This window comes from Gobio gobio (assembly GCF_949357685.1).
Source record: "Gobio gobio genome assembly, chromosome: 21".
In the NCBI taxonomy this organism is placed as follows: Eukaryota; Metazoa; Chordata; class Actinopteri; order Cypriniformes; family Gobionidae; genus Gobio; species Gobio gobio.
This window is the reverse complement of record NC_137117.1, coordinates 32475411-32494612: the sequence shown is the minus strand read 5'-3', so window position 1 is coordinate 32494612 and position 19202 is coordinate 32475411. Positions and strand designations below refer to the sequence as shown.

The window sequence follows — 19202 nt, the reverse complement described above, 5'->3', positions numbered from 1 at the left end:
CAGTGAAACTTGAGAGCAATTTTCATATTAAAATCAGATTTGCTGTCAAAGAGGCTTCAGTTAATGTTCATTTTTACATTATACTGAAGGTGTCAAATGGCAAGATGTGAATCCCCTTACCCCACAGACTTACATGATGGCGTACAGAAAGACATTGAGAGTAGAGGACTGGAATATGAGGTATTGTGTTGGCACTCACGCTGCTGAACGATGCATGTTTAAATCATGTTCTCTGTCTCCTGAGGTCATTTTAATTTTGATTTCATATACTTTCCTCTTTAGACCTCTTTAATTGCACATGGATTTACCTTGCAAATTATAGTATGTATAGTATGTAATTACATCAAGCACTGTACACTCTCAGACATGCTTTGGCTTATGTTTTATGTTAACAATTAAAATGCTAAATCTTTGTCATCAAAATCAATCTGTGTTTTCATAGGAAGTGGATCTGCAGAGGAAAACTAGTCAGGATAAGCTTGGCCTGATGTTATGTTACAATACGAGACAAGACGAGACGACTGCCATCTATATTAATGAGGTAGTGTTCTTAAATGGAGGACAGTAATTGATCAGGCAATGTCAAATTACATCTTTGATTTACTATACACTCAGTATATATTTACCAGACTTGCTCAGCTTTAGGATTCCAGTGTTTTACAGATCAAATGTTTATGCTAAACGGTTCTGTCCCTGCTTAGATTGATCCAGAAGGAATTGCAGCAAAGGATGGCAGAGTCCAGGAAGGAGACCAGATTATCCAGGTAGAATTGATTCCATATTGTTTTTCGGAATATTTGGACTAAAACATAAAATTGATATTACTTTTCACATGTTGAAGATCAATGGAGTGGACATCCAGAGCCATGAGGAGGCAGTGACACTTCTGACCAAAATGGAGAGTAAGAATGTGACCCTGCTAGTGGCTCGACCAGAAAGTCAGGTCTGCTAACGGTTCTGTGAACTTGCAGATGATGATTTTGATCAATTTCATTTGATTTATGTCAGGGGTTTCCAATCCTGCTCCTCTAGGACCACCTTTCTACAAGGTTTAGCAATCCAATTTAGGGTGTGTTCACACTTGTAGTTCGGTTTGTTTGGCCGGACCCAAAAAAAAAACCCATTTAGTCCTGGTCCGCTTAGCGTTCACATTGGCATTTTAACACCAAACCTAAAGATACCGAACCTTAAGGCACAGGGATATGTTCACAACCTGATTGGTCAGCTTTTATGACATATTTTTCATGACGGAACTTACCGGACATCCAAAACAGTGCTGTGTGCCGGGCTAAATGCACTTGTTGTATGTATGTAGCCTACATATGATGGTATTTTTACCAGCTGAGAACTCGTAAAGACCTTATAAAATATGTAAAAGAGTCAAAACAATTGTAGTGGAATCCCTCCATCACACACACACAAACCAAGATCTGCTGCGAGGAAACGCGGTTCTGATGCCTGTACCGGACTGTGAAGGTTTGCTTGAGCATTCGGTCCTTTGTAGGGTCACATCTTGTCCCGTTTTTGGTTCATTTACATGTATTTGGTCCGTATTGCATTCATATATAATTTGAAGCGCACCAGAGTTTGTTTGCGAACCAAGGCCGATCTTTTCAGCGTTCTCAGTCTGCTTGCTTGGTGGGCACCAGGGTCTGGATTGCAGTGTTCACACTTATTCAAAATGAACCGCACTAACAGAGCAATTGCAACAGAGTTCATTTTAATCGAACCAAACATGCCAAGTGCAAACACACCCTTAAACACGCCAGAACCCACTGGACCAAAACTCAAGAGGAAGGTGGCCCTCCAGGAGCAGGTTTGGAGACTCCTGATTTGAGTAAAAGAATGACATTGCATTTTGGTTTGGATTACAGGATGTTGGCTGGTTGGAGGAGGATAGAAACAACCTGGCAGATGACTTGCACATGGAGGAGCTGGAGCAACAGCATAAGGTCAGGGAGTTCACACAGCATATAAGTTAATGAGGGTCAAGTCAACAAGAAATTGCTTCCTTGATCCAATTAAAAGGTGCTAACATCACTATAAAAGTGATTTGCAACCTATTAACATGTCTTCCCACTCACTTTAACAGAGCACACATGAAGAAGATGGAGGCACAACTGATACGGCAACCTTGCCGTCCAACCATCACGAGAAAGACAGTGGCGTTGGCCGCACTGATGAAAGCACTCGTAACGATGAAAGCTCAGAGCAGGACATCTTGGGAGATGACCAGAATTCCCTTTGTGACACTCTCCCAGAAAACCACAAGTATAGTCAAGGCACTTTTGAAAGTAGGGACATGCACTTAAGCAACGACTCCTTCCTTTCAGTTGACCATGGAGAGAGTGGAAACTTCCTTGGTATACCTGGAACGGCATGTGAACGTTTCCAGAAACAGCTTGAGCTGAAATACCTGGTCAATGGTAATGGTCTTCAGGGATTTCAGGAGCACGACGACACACTATACGGAAAGTTGGTTGGTTTAGACTGTGATGACCAGGAGGTTCAGATGCTTAATGAGGAGTTGCTGAACATTGAGCTGGAGTGCCTGAGTATCATACGAGCACACAGGCTTCATACTGAAGGTGATGATCAACAAGCCAAGCACTTAACGGAGCAAATAAATACTAAAGTCCATCAGGACCTCATCCATAACCAGGTGGAGAACGAAGGCTCCACTAGTGCTTACAACACTGGAGAGAGCTGTTGGAGCTTACATCCCGCTCTGGAGTCCGATTCTCCTGACTCCCAAAGGATGGTTCCTGGAGACAAGACTAAAGGATCTCCCTTGCATAGACGCAACTCAACAACCGCATGCTCCAAACATCAACTCTCCCCTATTCAGGAGATCAGCCCCACCAAGAGTTTACCTGGAGATCCAGAGGTCACAAATCAGGGGAAAAGAAAGCAGAGTAAGAAAAAGAACCCAAGGAAGAGTCTTTTGACTTCCTTACACCATTCTTCATACAAGAACACCTACATCCCAGCCCATGCACAACACTACCAAAGCTACATGCAACTCATCCAGCAGAAGTCGGCTGTGGAGTACATCCAAAGTCAAGTCAGCTTGGCCAGCCTGTGCAAGAACCCCGAAACCACTGCCACTAATGCCAGGCCCAAGATGGGGTGGAAGGTAAAGATCCGTAGCGATGGAACAAGGTACATCACCAAAAGGCCCATCAGGGATCAGCTGCTGAAGGAGCGCGCTTCGCGCATTCGAGAGGAACGCTGCAGCGCAACTACAGATGACGACGCAGCAAGTGAACTAAAGCTGGGTCGATACTGGAACAAAGAGGAGCGCAAACAACATGTGGCACAAGCCAAGGAACAGCGTCAACGGAGGGAACTCATGAAGCAGTGCCACATGGAGAACAAGGGACTAACAGGAGCAATGAACAAGGAGGAGCCTGATATTATCCAGCTTGGCCATAAAAAGATGATGAAAAGGAGGAACAAGAGGATATTTGACAACTGGATGACCATTCAGGAGCTGCTGACACATGGCACAAAGCCCACAGATGGGACTAGACTATACAATTCCTTTCTTTCTGTGACTACAGTATAAGGGATTTTTGGGGTTTAGGGCACTTTACTAGTTTACCGTGTAAAATTGTGTGCAGGTTGGTGTGGGAATTCTTGCCTCATTTAAGGAGGTGGGTCATTTAAGGACTTTAATCTATAGCAAAAAACTAAGTACAGATTTCCTATCTTAAACTTGAGGCCGCAGCAAAAATTCACATCAGTTTATAAGATGAAATTTCATTGAACGACTGATCATAGTTTATTTAAGAACTGATGCAAATCTTATTCAAATGTGATGGCTATCAGTTGTAGGTTTCCCCCCCTCACCAAATATTGTAGTGCAAATGAACTGTGTGTCTATGACCTGATTATTCCAAAGAGTTTTATTCAGATAAAAGGTTAGAAATGCCTCAGATTAAGCATATCGCTGCTTTTAACGTGAACTTTTATTGCTCTTCAGGAATACTGTTGAAAGCCCAAGCATTCAGTTCACATGGAGTTCATACAATTTCACTTTTCACAAAAGCAGTGAACATTTATCATAATCTACAAAATCTAATTTAAAAATTCTACATATCAAAAAGGAGCTGTGGAAATAAGTATGGGTAGGACAGCCTGTATACATGTCTGTGGGAAGCATGTAAAGTACAGTTTAAGAGATGTGGGCGTTGACAGTGTTGCTCGTTTAAACCTTCATACAACGGTTTGCCATTGTTTGATAAAACAAAATGAAAAGCACATGACAAATAAGGATGGCTCGATAGTGGTTAAGCACATTATGTCGTTTGAAGAGACAAGCTCACTATATTAAGTTACACATTGCAACCAACAGCACTCGAGTATCTAGTGCATGGAAAATCACATTAGTCCGTTTTAGAATCTATTTACCAGCATCAGTGGATTAATACATTTCGGTGCTATGCTGGGAAGGCAGTTAAAAATCAAAGGATCTAAAAAATAAAAAAGAAAGGAAAGAAAGAAAATCTGTCGAATTCTGCTGCTGAGCAGATGAATACAGAAGGCAATTTGGGAGAAAAGGGGTGTTCTCCTGGAATGTTTAGACACTGGTCTGCTGGTCAACGGGAATCCTGAGATCATTCGTTGACTAATCAAAACTAAAGGAAGTGCGCACGCACCCCCTTTCCCCTACAAATATATGCACACATTCACACAAATTCAACCAAAGATTTGCCACATTTTCACTCTTAGAAGAGCAGGGGAGAGATGTGAAGTGAAAGACGCTCATGATTAGAACAGAATTACAGAAAGGGAAAAAAAAAAAAAATGCCATGTACACAAGGCTCTCTTGTTATTCAATGGCAAATGCTCCACTAAACCACCAGAAAGTTGAGCTTCCAGTTTTTGAAGAACCCATATTAAGTGAAGACGCCCTGAGAAGGGTCATGAGGAGGAGATGTTTCACGAGAGGTCTTTAGGGACGTCACCCTCCTCTCCTGGTCTATAAAGGATCTGCTAAACTTGCAGGATAAGTGATTTTTGGGGTGTTTGTACAGTAGAGTAAAAATCAACAGCGTGGTGCCCCACTTCAGTCTTGCTCCATGGTGTCGTCCGCAGTCTCTGTGCTGTCTGAACTGATTTCTGCAGTGGTACTGCCCTCTACTGCCGGCTCTGTGGAACTGCTGGGACATGCAGATAGAGTCTCTGCACTGGACACTCCCTCGTCACTGCTGTTATTGCTGCTACTGCTGACTGGGTCGTTTTTCTCCTCCGCTTCCTGAGCCTCGGAGCTCTCTTCTCTCTCCGACTGCTGCTCGGATAGGTCCGAGTCCCTGACGGCCGCCTGATTGTGGGAAGGGTCGGGTGAATCTTCCGAAGCGGATTTGTCCACCCCGTTTTCTACGACCTCTGACTGTGTACTAGAGGGTTCTGTAGAGAGAGGAGCAGGAAATGTCAAGTATGCAAATACATGCTCAACAGCTGCTGATATGCAAAGATAATATTAGCACAGCGGTTACTCACATGACCAACATTAGGGACTTATTTTACACGGTTTGCGCCCAAATACTATGAATATACATTTCAAAAGTTTGGAATATTCAAGATTTTATAGTCTCTTATGCTCATGAAAGCTGCATTTATTTAAATAAAAAGGAGTTATTTTAAAGGGTAATATTGTGAAATATATTTTAAAATGCATTTTATCCCTGTGATGGCAAAGCCGATTTTCAGCCCCAGCATCAATAATCATAATAAATACAAATATTATAAATATTCAAAATTGTATTCCCATACTTTCATGCGTGTAATTTCTTAGTTTTAACAAACTTTCTAAGATTGTAAAATGTGTATAACACCGGTAATAGTAATAATTCATAATGTGTCATTTTTTCCGTTTGTGTATAATTGCAGAGCATCTCTCCTTTTGTTGAAGGAGGGGGCTTCTCTGCTTTTAGACCTCCAAAGTAAAGAAATATATATATATATCTTGGATGAGATGGGGGGGTGAGTAGATTTTCAGGAAACTCATTTTGAAGTGAACTACTCCTTTAAATGTCCAGTATAAACCCCACCAGACAAGTATGCTTTCTGAATGAGGCTGCAGAGGGTTCATGTGAACTCCAATACTGTTAGCAAATGGCATCAAAGTAATCTGGTTTGTTATGTGGAAGCCTATTATAGTATAATGCATTTTCTGCAGAAATTGCTTTTGCTATGCATGTCAGGATTTAGTTTTGCTAGCAAAGAAAAAAAAATGAACCAAATAGCACTTTCCATTTTTGGCATGAACGGTTACCTAGCTACAGTGGTAAACAGCTGCTGCTAGTACTCATGTTGATAATACAAATGCATTGTGGATCTGAGCCACATAATGCAATATTCAAAAGACCTTCGGGGGAAATGAGACTCGGGTTTGGACCAAACAATCAAACCAAATTTGAAAACAGCCTAAGACAGTTTCATACGCTAATAATCCAACAGCAATAAAGCAGTGTAGATGCTTCAATTAAAATTGACCTGACATTCTCAATCTCTGTCTATTAGGGGTGTAACAGTGTAAAAAACACACTAACCGTACCGTTCTCCACTCACGGTTTGGAATGCACGTAAAACAGACAGTTCGGCTGATGTATGTCTCTGTCGATGGATACACTCTGCGTGCGCTTCACATGCCAGTGGCTGATCAATCAATTGTTGGCATGTAAATCTGTTGCTGAACTCACGGTTCCTCACATGTTGGGGTGTGTTTTGCAGTTCAGCATGGCAAGCAAAGAGACAAGCTGCTGATAGAGCTGCTGCCTGCATCATAGAAATCTCCTGTCTGGAAATATTCTGGCTTGCCAATCTGTTACAACAGCGATGGTCAAAAAAACGTGGACAAAACAGTTAATCTTTGTAAACTTTGTGTTTGATGCGAGGGACGTATGCTCTTATTTGACCAGTCATTTAGGTCATCATTACCTGTCCTGGGTGTTGATCGAATCAGCACACAATCACCTTTTGTTTAAACAGGCACTAATTCAGACAGGCACAAAACCATAATGAAAGCGTTGGGCAGGACTCAACAATAAGGACTGCCCGATAGCCCAGGGCTAGTCTAGCATAGCCAGATCTTCAAGTCTGGACTCAATTGCAGCTTTCATTGGTCAAGGACCGCCCCAAAAGGACGTTTGACTGACATGTAAAGAAAACAAACACAGTTTGTTTTGTTCCGCGTCGTCATGTTTAGGGGTATGAAAATGTAAGCACTTCCTGCTCGGGCAGTTCGGTCTGGACTTTTTCCATAGGGGAGTAATTATGCCCAAAAAGAAACTGTTCGGACCAATGAAATTGTCAGGGCGGGCTTTATACGATGATTGACAGATGATCAACAGTAACGTAATAATCCAAGTCACTAAAGAGCGCTTGGGTTGAATTTGTTCTAACCCTTAACGGAGAACTTGTTCGTATATGCAGTCACCTTTACTATTTCTCTCAGAAATGATCGTGTTGTCGTGTAGTACTCTGTGTATCCTTTTTTACAACACCGGCAAAGACTGTTTACACTCATCTTACTTATTCCAGCGTGCGTGCAGACAGGGTTGCCAAGTTTTACGACAAAACCCGCCCAATTGCTATTCAAAACTAGCCAAAAACAAGCCCAATAGCTTTCCGCCATAGCTTTGTACTGTATTTACAACATAAACTGCGTAGGAGACTGGCACAGACAAGAAGAAATTGTTGAATAAAGTCTTAAAAGTATTCTTGTCGCTTCATAACATTAAAGGGTCATGAAACCCCAAAACACTTTTTTTGAGATGTAAACAGATATGTGTAGGCTGCACATCATCGAAAACACTAAAGGTACTCATTAATGTTATTCATATGAGAAAAATAGTTATTTTTCAGAGCGATTTCTGTCTTCCGGTTTGAAAAGCTGAGTCGGAGCAACGTCACAGAAGCTGACGTCAGCGTGTACCGTAGGCCCAAGTATGGGGCTGCTCGAACATGCTGACGTCGACCGTTTCGAGCGATTCTCGACAAAGCTCATTCAATCCAATCACTGCGCTGTAGTATGCATAAAATATAATTTAGTTATTATGCATGAGACAGTCACTTCTGTCAGGTTCGTCTTCCATCATTATTGTTGAGACATGGTGGGGAAGTTTTGGAAGCAGCGTGCGGAAAAGTCAAGGAGGAAAGTGAGGTGTTGTTTTCAGCGTGTCGTGAAGGTGCTCCCTGGATTACTTTTGTGTGGGTAAAGACCGATAATCTACGGTGGAATAACCGAGGCGGATGGTCGCACTGATACGAAGTAAGGGCGCTGAGCGAGCTGAAACCGGGACGCTGTCTGTGGAAGCCATTGCTAAAGGTACGGTAAAAACCGTGTCCCCAAAAAAAGTGGGAAATTTTAACCGTTACACCCCTACGGTCTATACAGGATGTTAGATGCAATAAGTCTGTGAGTATATGCCAATGTGCTCCGAAGACCCTTTCTAGGTAATTCTGCTTGTGGTTTCTTAGAGAAGTCAAAACAAGGTTAGGTTCTGAAAGTGTAAAAAGGACATACCTTGGTCTTCAGCGACTAATTCGTCAGGTTTATTATCCTTCACCTCTGCAGTGACGTCTGATGAGGACTGCGGTAGATCCGATGAGCTCTCTGCTATTGATATGCAGGACAACTGCTTTTCATCTGGTTCTTTCTCCATTCCATCTTCATCCTCCTCCTCCTCATCTTCTTCTTCTTCAAACTTGAGCCTCTTTGCTTTCTGCATTTCAGCATTCGTTGCGTCCTCATCTTCACAATGTTTACTTTTCACTGGACCACTGTGTGAACCTTCTGCTTCTGATGACGACTCACTAAAAAAACAAAGAAAAGGAAAAAGTTTAAGACTCCAAATGCACACAGTTACAGATCCATGAAATTACGATGCAAGTTTCACTGCTTTTATTTGGCAAGTTAACTGCCTAAGTCATGCATTTATTGATATCAAAGGGCTCATTTTTTGCATTACAACTAACAGATTTCAGCTTTTTTTTATATATATATAAAAGGTGCCATTTAAACTTGAAAACTTTTCATTATGCCTTCATTTTATTTTTGTTAGTAACTTTCAAATGCTTTAAGTGTTGATTTTGTTATACCTTTGTTTTACCAAACTTGAATCTTAAACAATGAAAATCTATCCTAAAAATTATTGCACATCTAAAACCATGATAATCTAAAACAGGGGTCAAGTGTCATTTTTAAGTTTCTGACTGTTTCACTGGGCCGGGAGCTGTTATAACACGCTCTCGTATATGTAGTTATTTTTGGAGGAGTAAAATTTGTGTCTTCAACAACCAGATGCGAAAAAAATGCCCCCTCTTTCAGCCTTTTAAAAATTGGATAGCTATCCGTTTAGAGAAAACACAAAGTGACCTGGTATGCATGAATTTATAATAAAAGTATGAGCTGTAATAAACGTATAAATAAAATTGTTATTGATGTAACAATTATTAATTTGAGGTTTATAAACATTTATGGTTTTGAATCGTTAACCCATTGAGCTTATCGCTTCTCTTTGTTGAAAAACAACAGATTTATAAACTATTCTCATGATGAATGTTGCGTTCCCAAATGGAAATAAGCAACTTATGTGTCAGATTACATATTTATAATTACATCACAACCGTTGCGATTTGATGATCACATTAAGCCATATCACATTCTCATCACCATGCAGTGTCAAAAGTCATTAGAAAAAAAAAAAGTTTCCGGGCAACTGGCGAGTAACACCACTTCAAGGCTGACTCAGATTTGGCGCTTTGAAACCATGCTAATAATGTCCCGCGCTGTCAGGAGCAATCCATGCAGTAAATAAATGTAATAGGAAACTTAACATTTTGCAGTTTATTGTTATTGTTAAAGTAGATTTCAATCATCATACGGTTATCAGCATTCCCCCCCAAAACCATTTTTTTCCCCTCTGATTTATGCAGGTTTATTTATACTTTTCAGGGTGGAAAATATGGAAATCAGTTTAAATTCGAAGAAAGAAAAAATAAATAAATAAATAAATAAACATCCCTGAAAGTGGCAGTCAATGAGAAAGGTAAATATCTTTTCAGTTAAACTGACTATTATTTTGTCACTTTAAATTGTCAAATTATGCAAAAAGTGTGCAAATGTAAATACGTAAAACGATAAGTGAAATTAGTACAACAAAAAACACTGCATTCATCAAATCTTCCATATGGTCTTTAAAAAGTGGGGCTACACGGTTTGATCAAGAGGGTCACATGTAGGGATGAAACGGTATGGAAATTTCACATCACGATTATAGTGGTCCAAATTATCACGGTTATCAATATTATCACGGTTTTGTTCAAATGAGATGAAAGTGTTCAAAAAGAACAGATGCACACACTTAAAACATTTCAACAAGTTAACAACAAATAACTAAAGCAGCTCTATGCACTTTTTTAAGCTAGATTCTATTCTGTGAGATTTCCTTCCTTATAATGGACGTCGTCAATAGCAACGCATAAATAATAATCATTTTGTGGAAATATAATCTCTAATATCATCTCTGTAAATATATTCTCAAGCAATATTCTCATCAGTGTTCAGCAATGATGCACTTAAATCAGCATATTTTGTGTAAGAGCCCAAACAGTATCCTGGTGAAATGATGCATATCCATATTTCCATATGATTTGACAGTTTATTTTATTAAATATCAAAATGTGTGCATCATACCTGACACCTAGATGAACATTTTACAGTTTTATGAAGGTCATTCTCTTCAAATGCTATTGAAGTTTGAAACGTGTATAACGTTACCAATGTTGTATGTAACTTTAGAGACGGTCCCTTAAAGAGCACCTATCATGGCATTTAAAATGTTCCAAATATTGTTTTAGAAGTCCCCAACAACAGTTTTGCATGCATGCAATGACAAAAAAGACTTTAGTTTTCTTATAATATGCATTTATTTTTACCTGTTTTGACAGCGATTCTCAAATGATTCCTTTAGTGATTCACTTTTCAAAACCCCGCCTTTACGTGACGCTAATCTGCGGTGATTGGTCAGATGACCCAGTCAGTTGTGATTGGTATAGTCTGTGCAGATATTCTCGGAAACGGAACGCCCATCAAAGTCTTATAATGACAGTAATTTGTTAATATGTGTCAGGAGTTATGAATATGAAAACCGCGTCGGTACTGTTTGATTGTAATATGAGCCTCAGCTGATCTCATTCATAAAAAAACTCCTCACGAAGACTCGCGACAAATCAACATCCCTCAGGGCTTTTAGTTCAAAAGTGTGCAGATGAGGAGACATATTGATAGATTCTCATATGTCTGTGTCAAATTTCTAAACAGAGGAGTATTTTTTTATTCAATACTTCCTCAAAATGGGCAGAAATAGCCTAATCATGAGCGATTGAGTCTCTTATGTGTTGTTTTCAATTCATCCTGGCAGCCGGAGGGCGCTCTGTGCACATGTAGTCCATATATGGTACAGACAGACGAAGAAGATACCATGTGCCATAATAAAAGTCCATAATAAAAGCTTCCTGAGATCGCGAAACATACATTTGACGACTAATAATAAACACTCAATCGCGACGATGTATGGTTTGTCTTCAAGCCACTTAGTCTTCAAATGCTCATCCTTGGGCAGATGAAAAAAGTTTGCTTTTGAGTCGCACTTCAGAACACAGCGTCTCGTCGCCATGATGTTTTCTAGTTTTCACTGGCGTCTTGGAGCGCAATAAGTGGGCGTATCGTATTCAAATAACTTGACAAGTTGACGTCATCTAGTCAGAGAAAAAGCTTCGGTCTTCTAACGATTCTTAAAAATGACTCCGAGTCGACTCTTACTTTTGAAAGAAAATAACTATATATACGGTGCACTGTCATATTTCAAGCTATCACAGGATGTTTTTGTTCACTTAGATCTATGTTACACACTACATGAAAGGTAAATTTCAAAATTCCATGATAGGTGCTCTTTAATTCGCCAGCGTTATGCCAGTCATATCAGATGTGCTGTAGTTCTGCTGTGTTTGTTTGAAACCATTTTCGCTGCTGAAATAGAACAAAAACAGTCAACCACTGTATGATGAGTGAATCTCCTGCGTACATCGCACGTTTATCTCTGCTTTGAGTGCAGATTTCAGCGAGTGAGAGTGCGCTCTGAACATAATTGAGTCTGGCTGATCTGATTATGAGACATTTCATTCATAAACTCAATAGAAACACATGTGAGTGGTTATAATGCGCAACGCGATTATAACAGATGGCTTTTGAGAAGACTATAATAAGTTCAACCGCCAAAGTGTGCATACGAAATAACGTTACACCCGCAAATGGCGGTTGTTAATGTCAAGCCCTGATTATCACCCTAGTCTTGACTGAATTTGTTCGTTCGCTTCATGTTATTATTTCCAAGACATAGTTTTGGTATTGAGGTCAAAGTCCACTTGCCTTGGGTTCGCAGATTTGAAGTGTTTGCCCCTATTACTTTGACTTTCTTCTGGCATGTTCTGCAGACAGGGTGACCATCTTCGATTAAGTTTCCCTCAGGACTTTTGTAAAAGCCAAAATATGACCACGCCTAGGGCTGTACGATTAATCGAAAAATAACCAAAACCGACATTCAGAACCTCTAACCGACGTATTTTTCCCATGTCGGTTATTTCGGTTTTCACGTGACTCCGCCCCGTCAGTCACATCAAGTGCAGTTTTCAGGCACACAGAGATGCAGGAGCAGTTATCTGTGTTTATAGATGCCCAGAATCACTATAGTAGCTGCATGTTTTACACAGTTTATACAGGTCAGTTTATTGCTGTTCTTCATATAGCCTACCGCTGACGCGCGCACACACACACACACACACACACACACACACACACAAAGACGGCGCGTGCAAGCCCCGAAGCCAGATCGCTTTCACTTTCGTGCTCATAAAGTTTGTCAAGTACATGCATTTAAAGGCTTGCCAGTTTCAACATTTAAAGCGATTTTTTGTGCACTATTCAAAAACAACAATACGGAAAACGTATCCGTTCAGTGCTCAGCTTTTTTCTGTGACAGAGAGAGCCGAGCCGAGCCGTGTCGCGTCTCTGACAACACGCGCGCGCCCTGAAGGCAGACCTCTGTCACCTGCGTCCTCACAGAGCTTGTCATTTGTATGTGGTTTAAGCCCTGCCAGTTTGAACATTAAAGTTTCGGCCATCAGATGTGTATTGTGTTGAACTAATGCCTGATATATTGTGACAAACGAACACTCAGACAGAAGCTCGCACATCACGCGCGCAAAAAACGCAGTCTCAACGCTGTCCTGTGACTAAAGTAAAGTCACTAAAGGAGCTTAGAAACTCAACCGTTATAGTCATATAGTTGAATACCTTTGAAGTACAAACCACAGCTTCATAATGAATAGAGACGGTATGAGTAATTCACACACACAAATCACTCTCTCATTAATGCATTCAAATAAATGTAATGTAGGCCTACTGTGTTAATTTATCTGTATCTGATGTACAACAAGCAGGAATCTGCCCCATAGACAATAACTGCTGAAAGTGAACCGTTTCCTTCAAGTATTTTAAAATCACAAAGAAATGCACTTTTTCATTAGAAAAAAAAAATCCACCTGTTCTATATATAAATATGTAGAACATATTTACAGTACAAACCTTATCAGTGAACTTACTCAAAAACCTTTATGAGGGCAAAAAAAAAAAGAGCAAAATAATCGTTCATTAATCGTAATCGAGGTAAAATGTTCAATTAATCGAGGTTTTTATTTTTGGGCAAATCGTTACAGCCCTAACCACGCCTCAGATTTGGTCCTTTTAGAAGTCTGAAAAATCTCCCCGGCGCTGTCACTGCCTTCTGCCATTTCTTCTCAATCAAAAAACAGAGCTGCGCCAGACTGATGCTGACTCGACAGGATTTACCGCCAGTTTTCAAAATCGTTATAATCACACGCGGTTTTAATGATAATTAAATTAAGCGATATTACTAACCGTCACTACATTTTATCGTGGTTTATCGTGAAACCGGTAATCGTTTCATCCCTAGTCACATGCAAACTAGTGATGCATGGATTGCGGTTATAATCCACAAATAATCTGTGGGTCGGGTGGCCAAGTAATTAAAAAAAATTACATTTCAATTAATTGTGGGTGGACGAGAGATATCAGTAAAGGAGTAGTTCACTTCAGAATTAATTTCCTGATAAATGTACTCACCCCCAGGTCACGTGACCTTTCCAACGGGATTACGTAATATGTGGCGCATCGCAGAGCAGAGCAAGACAAACATTTGTGGTTAAAAAGTATATACACTTTTATTCTTTTTTTAGAAAATGGCCAATCGTTTCGCTAGATAAGACCCTTATTCCTCAGCTGGGATCGTGTCAAGCCCTTTGAAGCTGCATTGAGACTGCAATTTGGACCTTTAACTCGTTGTACCACATTGAAGTCCATTGTATGGAGTAAAATTCTGGAATGTTACCCACAAAAACCTTAATTTCTTTTCAACTGAAGAAAGAAAGACATGAACATCTTGGATGACGTAGGGGTGAGTAAATTATCAGGAAATGTTAATTCTGAAGTGAACTACTCCTTTAATGTGTTATTACACGGTGAAACGCAACGAACAGGACTCACTCTTTTACTTCCATTTTCTTCAACAACAACAACAACCAATATATCTCTTCAAGAAAAACATATGCCTAGGACACCTCCTAGTGGTCATTATATAAAACAATGCAAGATATATTGATTAAAGCGATATTTCACCCAAAAATTAAAATTATCAGCATTTACTCACCCTCAAATTACACAATTTTGAAATTTGTTGCTTCTGGTCCCCATTGACTTCCATAGTATTTTTTTTCCCCCTACTATAGAAAGTCAATGGGAACCAGCAACTGTTCGATTACCAACATTCTATAAAATATCTTCTTTTGTGTTCAGCAGAACAAAGAAACTCATGCAGGTTTAGAACAACTTGAGGGTGAGTAAATGATGACAGACTTTTCATTTTGGGGTGAACTATCCCTTTAATAACTTAACAGCTTTAACTAAAAATATACACAAGCTTAACAGAAATTATTCTAAGTGTTTTCCAACATGATGGAAATATTAATGTGTTTAAAGCTTCATTTTTCCATCAAGCACTAATTTGCAGACTCTCATTAAGCTACACAGTTGCGGGCTCCGGTTGTTTTAGCAGCAATGGAGGCAAAACAAATCAGAGAGAATTTTCAAAAAGAAGAATTAAAGGGGCTATATGCGTTTTTCTGAAATTTAAACTCGCGACTGACACCTGTGGCCAAAAAACAGAACTGCTCTCATTTTCTGCTCGCTCTCACAGCGGTGGTGACGTCACGTCCGCAGACAGCGCGGGAAAAGACGACCCACCAGAAAATAGGAAAAATAGGATACAGGCTTATAGGTGCACCCACTGTGAGCGGACAAGGTGTCAGTATGCTCATCAGGAGATGTTTGAGTCATAATGGTAAAATAAAAAGGCTATTGTTACGTTTATTTTGGGGAAAAAGTTGCATATAGCCCCTTTAAAAATAAGACAAAAAAAGTACCGTTTGGGAGCGTTTTAGTGAAGTAGTTGACCAGGACCAATCAAATGCGGGGTGTGTGATATGTAACGGCTGTGAAGCGCTGAATGTGAAAACATTCACACACTAGGCTTACCTGACTGTTCTCTCTGATTGCTCAGAGGCCTGTTCTTTGCTTTCTGTGCTGTCAGGAAGGCCGTTGGTAGCTACACTGCTGGACAGGGAGAGTTTTGGTCTGTTCAGTGGCCTGGGTGTTCCTGGACCATTCACATTTCTATCACAGACAATCAAAAACAGATCAAACCATCGGACAGTAAAATACTAGTCTCTCTTTACAGTGAGCACTAACATTCACACGGCTATTTTCAAAAGTTTTCACAATAGTGGTTCAAATTATAAACTCACCTATCTGGGAAGGCTGAAGTGTTTCCAGGGAACATGACACCATTCATTCTGTTAACACAACCGGACCCTTTTTTCCTTTAAAAATAAAAGATGCATATTAGGGACAGCAGAGTGTTTTTTTTAAGCGGATATTGAAAGCTGCCCACTCACAAAACCATAAAAGAGCAGAAAGAAAGTTTGACTCACTCTGAGGTAGGATACACACAACTGACCACCATTACATTCTAAAATAAAAAAAAATAAAAAATTATATGATCTGCCTCAATTATCAAATACAATAATCTGTTCCCAAAGAATTGTTCATTTCCTTAAACGCAACATACCTTCTCCACACCCCTGAGGAACTTGTCTGTTCCTGTGTAGTTTCTTTTTGGCTCAGTGAGAAGCTCACAAAGACGCTGAATAGTGAAAGGAATCCTAAAGAAAAAATCATTTTAAATGTTAATATTTTCCCACAGGGACTAAACAACTAGGGGTGGGAATCACCAGAGGCCCCATGACAAAACATTATCACGATTCTTAAGCCACAATACAATATTGTGATTTGAAACATTTTGCAATATGCGGAGTATTGCAATAAAATGCATTGCGATTACCTTTTTTCAACTGCAAATGTTCCCAAACTTTGTCCATGTACGTTTTTATCTAATAAGATAAAGTTCTCAGTCTGTTCATTTCACATCTTCACATCCATCTCCTTCATTCAATATTTTCCTTCCTCATGTTTTACACATTTTAGTAGAAATTAGTTGTCAAATTAAATGTCTCACATTTCAAGCCAATGTATTTGTTTTTACAATACATTTTATGTGATAATGTGGTGTCTTAAAGCTTTCACGGTGCGTGTCCGATAGAGAAATGATTTGCTTGTGCTGATTGTGAAATTACAGCTGCGAGAAAGATTTGAAATTATAATTATTTCCCTCATTTATGCACAACAATCGCAATCCTGAGCTAAAATTCAGGCCCAGAATCAATTCATACTCGGCCTCCATTTATCAATAAAATAGCCCTACTCAAAATATCAAGATACTATGCTGTAGCAATGTTTTCCCCCACCTGAACTGTGGAATATGTCTGTTGTCTCTTACCCGTTGTATCCATTGACGATTTTGAGGATCCTCTGCTTCATCTCCTCGAAGGGAATGTACTCAACGTTTGGATTGGCAGGTCCCCGTAGCTCTGGACATGAGGCTTTAAAATCATCCATCACTTTCTCCAGTTTGAAGAGGAAGTAGTTTTTAAACTGAGACCACTGAATGCTGAGGAATGATGTAAATGATTCAATAAAGATGATGAAATAGGCAATTCAATATAGGGAATTAGAATCTATTCTAACAGTTTACTCTAACAACACAGTCTGAATGGGTAAAATTGCAGCATGAAAAGAAAATTATGATCACCTTTTCCTCTCTATTATCTGTATATCTGAGTGAAACGGCTTCTCGAATGAGAAGAAACATCGGGCGAGAGTTAATTTTGTCTATCAAGGTTGGAGTGTTGTTGTTTGCTAATTGCTGCGATTGGGTCAGAGGTCACTCTTCCGGCATAACTCTACTCTCATACGACCGTTACGGGAAGCCAATGATTATAGTTTATAAATATGTGTAAAAATACCTAGGGAAGCAGGTTGAGGGGATGACAAAAAGACACTGGATAGCAAATCTTTTAATAATGTCACTGATACTGCCTATCACTCAATAAAATAATCACAATACTTTTTACTGTTTTTAAAAGTTTATATAGTGAATATACCCACTGCACGCCTTCACAAGCTCGGCTGTTTTCGGAAAGAATCAGTACAGCGTATCTGTCTTTTATAAATATGATAAAACTAAAGACTCTTCGGAGATATGAAGGATGCAATACTACTCGAAAGGTACTCAAGGTTAACAAGAGACTGACAGAAACTGCGAGTGTCATGTACCGTTTAAAGTAAAAAACAAAACAAAAAAATAGTGCAGGCATCGGTAGGTGGAGGAACCGCCCCAGAATAGAACTTCAAATTTCACGCTGACTTTAAAATACTTGTGAATAAAGCAATATTCTCTTTACATTAGAATAAACTTAAGTGCATTTGACTTGGAATCGGTCTGTGAGAGTGCTGGACTTACATGGTCTCTCCTGTTCTTGCAACATGCGATAGAAACTGATCCAAAATAGGGCAGGTTTCTTTTTCTCCTTTCTTCTCGAAATCTACAGTGAACAACACAGTAAACAATATTGCTTCATTAATGTCTTGTGGAATGTTCATTTCATTCTGTAGTGTTTGTCAAAATGTCTGCCATTTAGTTTTATTGTTATTGCCTGTCATTGCTTTTTGATGTGCATTCATGAGCCAAAAAATGTCAATGAAGCACTTTGAAACTGACATTTCTCTTCTGCAGACACCTCTACAAAGTTAAGTCACACATATAAGTGCCCCGACTAACTTTTTTGCTGACTGTGCAGCTAAGTTAATGCAAGTAAGAAGTTTCAGACAGTAAATAAGCGACTACACCAGTGTATTCTGTGCTCGCATAGTAACAGCAGTGTAGCTTACAGCTAACCGGCTTTCTATCTGTTCCCGGGTAGCAGAGGACTTTATCAACTTCCGACGTGGTACATCTCCAAGATCAACTCAAACACATTCTCTGGGTATTGTTGAGAATCAATCGATATCGATTATAAGTTATATTTAATGCTTTTCCGGCATGACCAGCACCTAGCATTGGCTGCTAGTTTGATTTCCTAGCTTAGCTTACAAGCTAACGAATTTGCCAAACCTTTTCTGTCATTCGTTATTTGATAGCGGTACCTCTAAATGCTCCCAGAAGTGTGTCGATTTCCATTGTGGAGGTATGTTTGCTACTCTCTGGTCTCTCTGAGTCCAGCTGGAAACAGAAAGATGGCAACAGCGACACGGAGAAAACAGCAGCAAATCTTTAATATGGCGTCGGTGACGTCACTCCTTGACGGCTGCTGCTGCACATGCGCCAGGTCTGGATGTTTATGAAAACTGCTCGTTTTGCATAGAGGAGCGAGAAACAATCTTGCTTGTTGTTAACTTGCTAGATATTAAACTGTAACCCCTATGCATCCACCCATGTCAAATAAAACGTTGAAGGTAATAGCAGAACTTGTAACATTTATACTGTATTGTTGCTGATTTAGGCAGAGGCAGTGATTTCTCAGCCCAGAAAGAGCATAATAAAGCAGTTCTGGTTGGTTTTGATGAGGTTGTGCATTGAAATAGCACTTATCAATACCATGCA

General features: G+C 39.7%; 2 protein-coding genes across 2 annotated transcripts in view; one reads left to right on the top strand and one right to left on the bottom strand.

The window, feature by feature from the left end:
* The window catches only part of pdzrn3a (PDZ domain containing RING finger 3a), a 51192-nt gene extending 46715 nt beyond the window's left edge, over window positions 1-4477 (top strand). The window contains exons 5-10 of the mRNA XM_079802541.1: window positions 90-180; window positions 443-541; window positions 702-764; window positions 842-943; window positions 1875-1952; window positions 2093-4477. Of these exons, the coding sequence (XP_079658667.1) occupies window positions 90-180; window positions 443-541; window positions 702-764; window positions 842-943; window positions 1875-1952; window positions 2093-3568 (1909 nt within the window). The 3' untranslated portion in view covers window positions 3569-4477. The remainder of the gene's footprint in view (window positions 1-89; window positions 181-442; window positions 542-701; window positions 765-841; window positions 944-1874; window positions 1953-2092) is intronic.
* Window positions 3750-18908, bottom strand: ppp4r2a (protein phosphatase 4, regulatory subunit 2a). The gene is made up of 9 exons (XM_079802542.1): window positions 18746-18908; window positions 18063-18144; window positions 17040-17210; window positions 16272-16365; window positions 16135-16172; window positions 15949-16023; window positions 15680-15817; window positions 8534-8823; window positions 3750-5412 (listed from the first exon to the last, which is right to left on the bottom strand). Exons 1-9 carry the CDS (start codon window positions 18777-18779, stop codon window positions 5072-5074), a joined length of 1263 nt encoding a protein of 420 aa, XP_079658668.1. The 5' UTR covers window positions 18780-18908; the 3' UTR covers window positions 3750-5071.
* Between the last annotated feature and the right edge of the window lie 294 nt (window positions 18909-19202).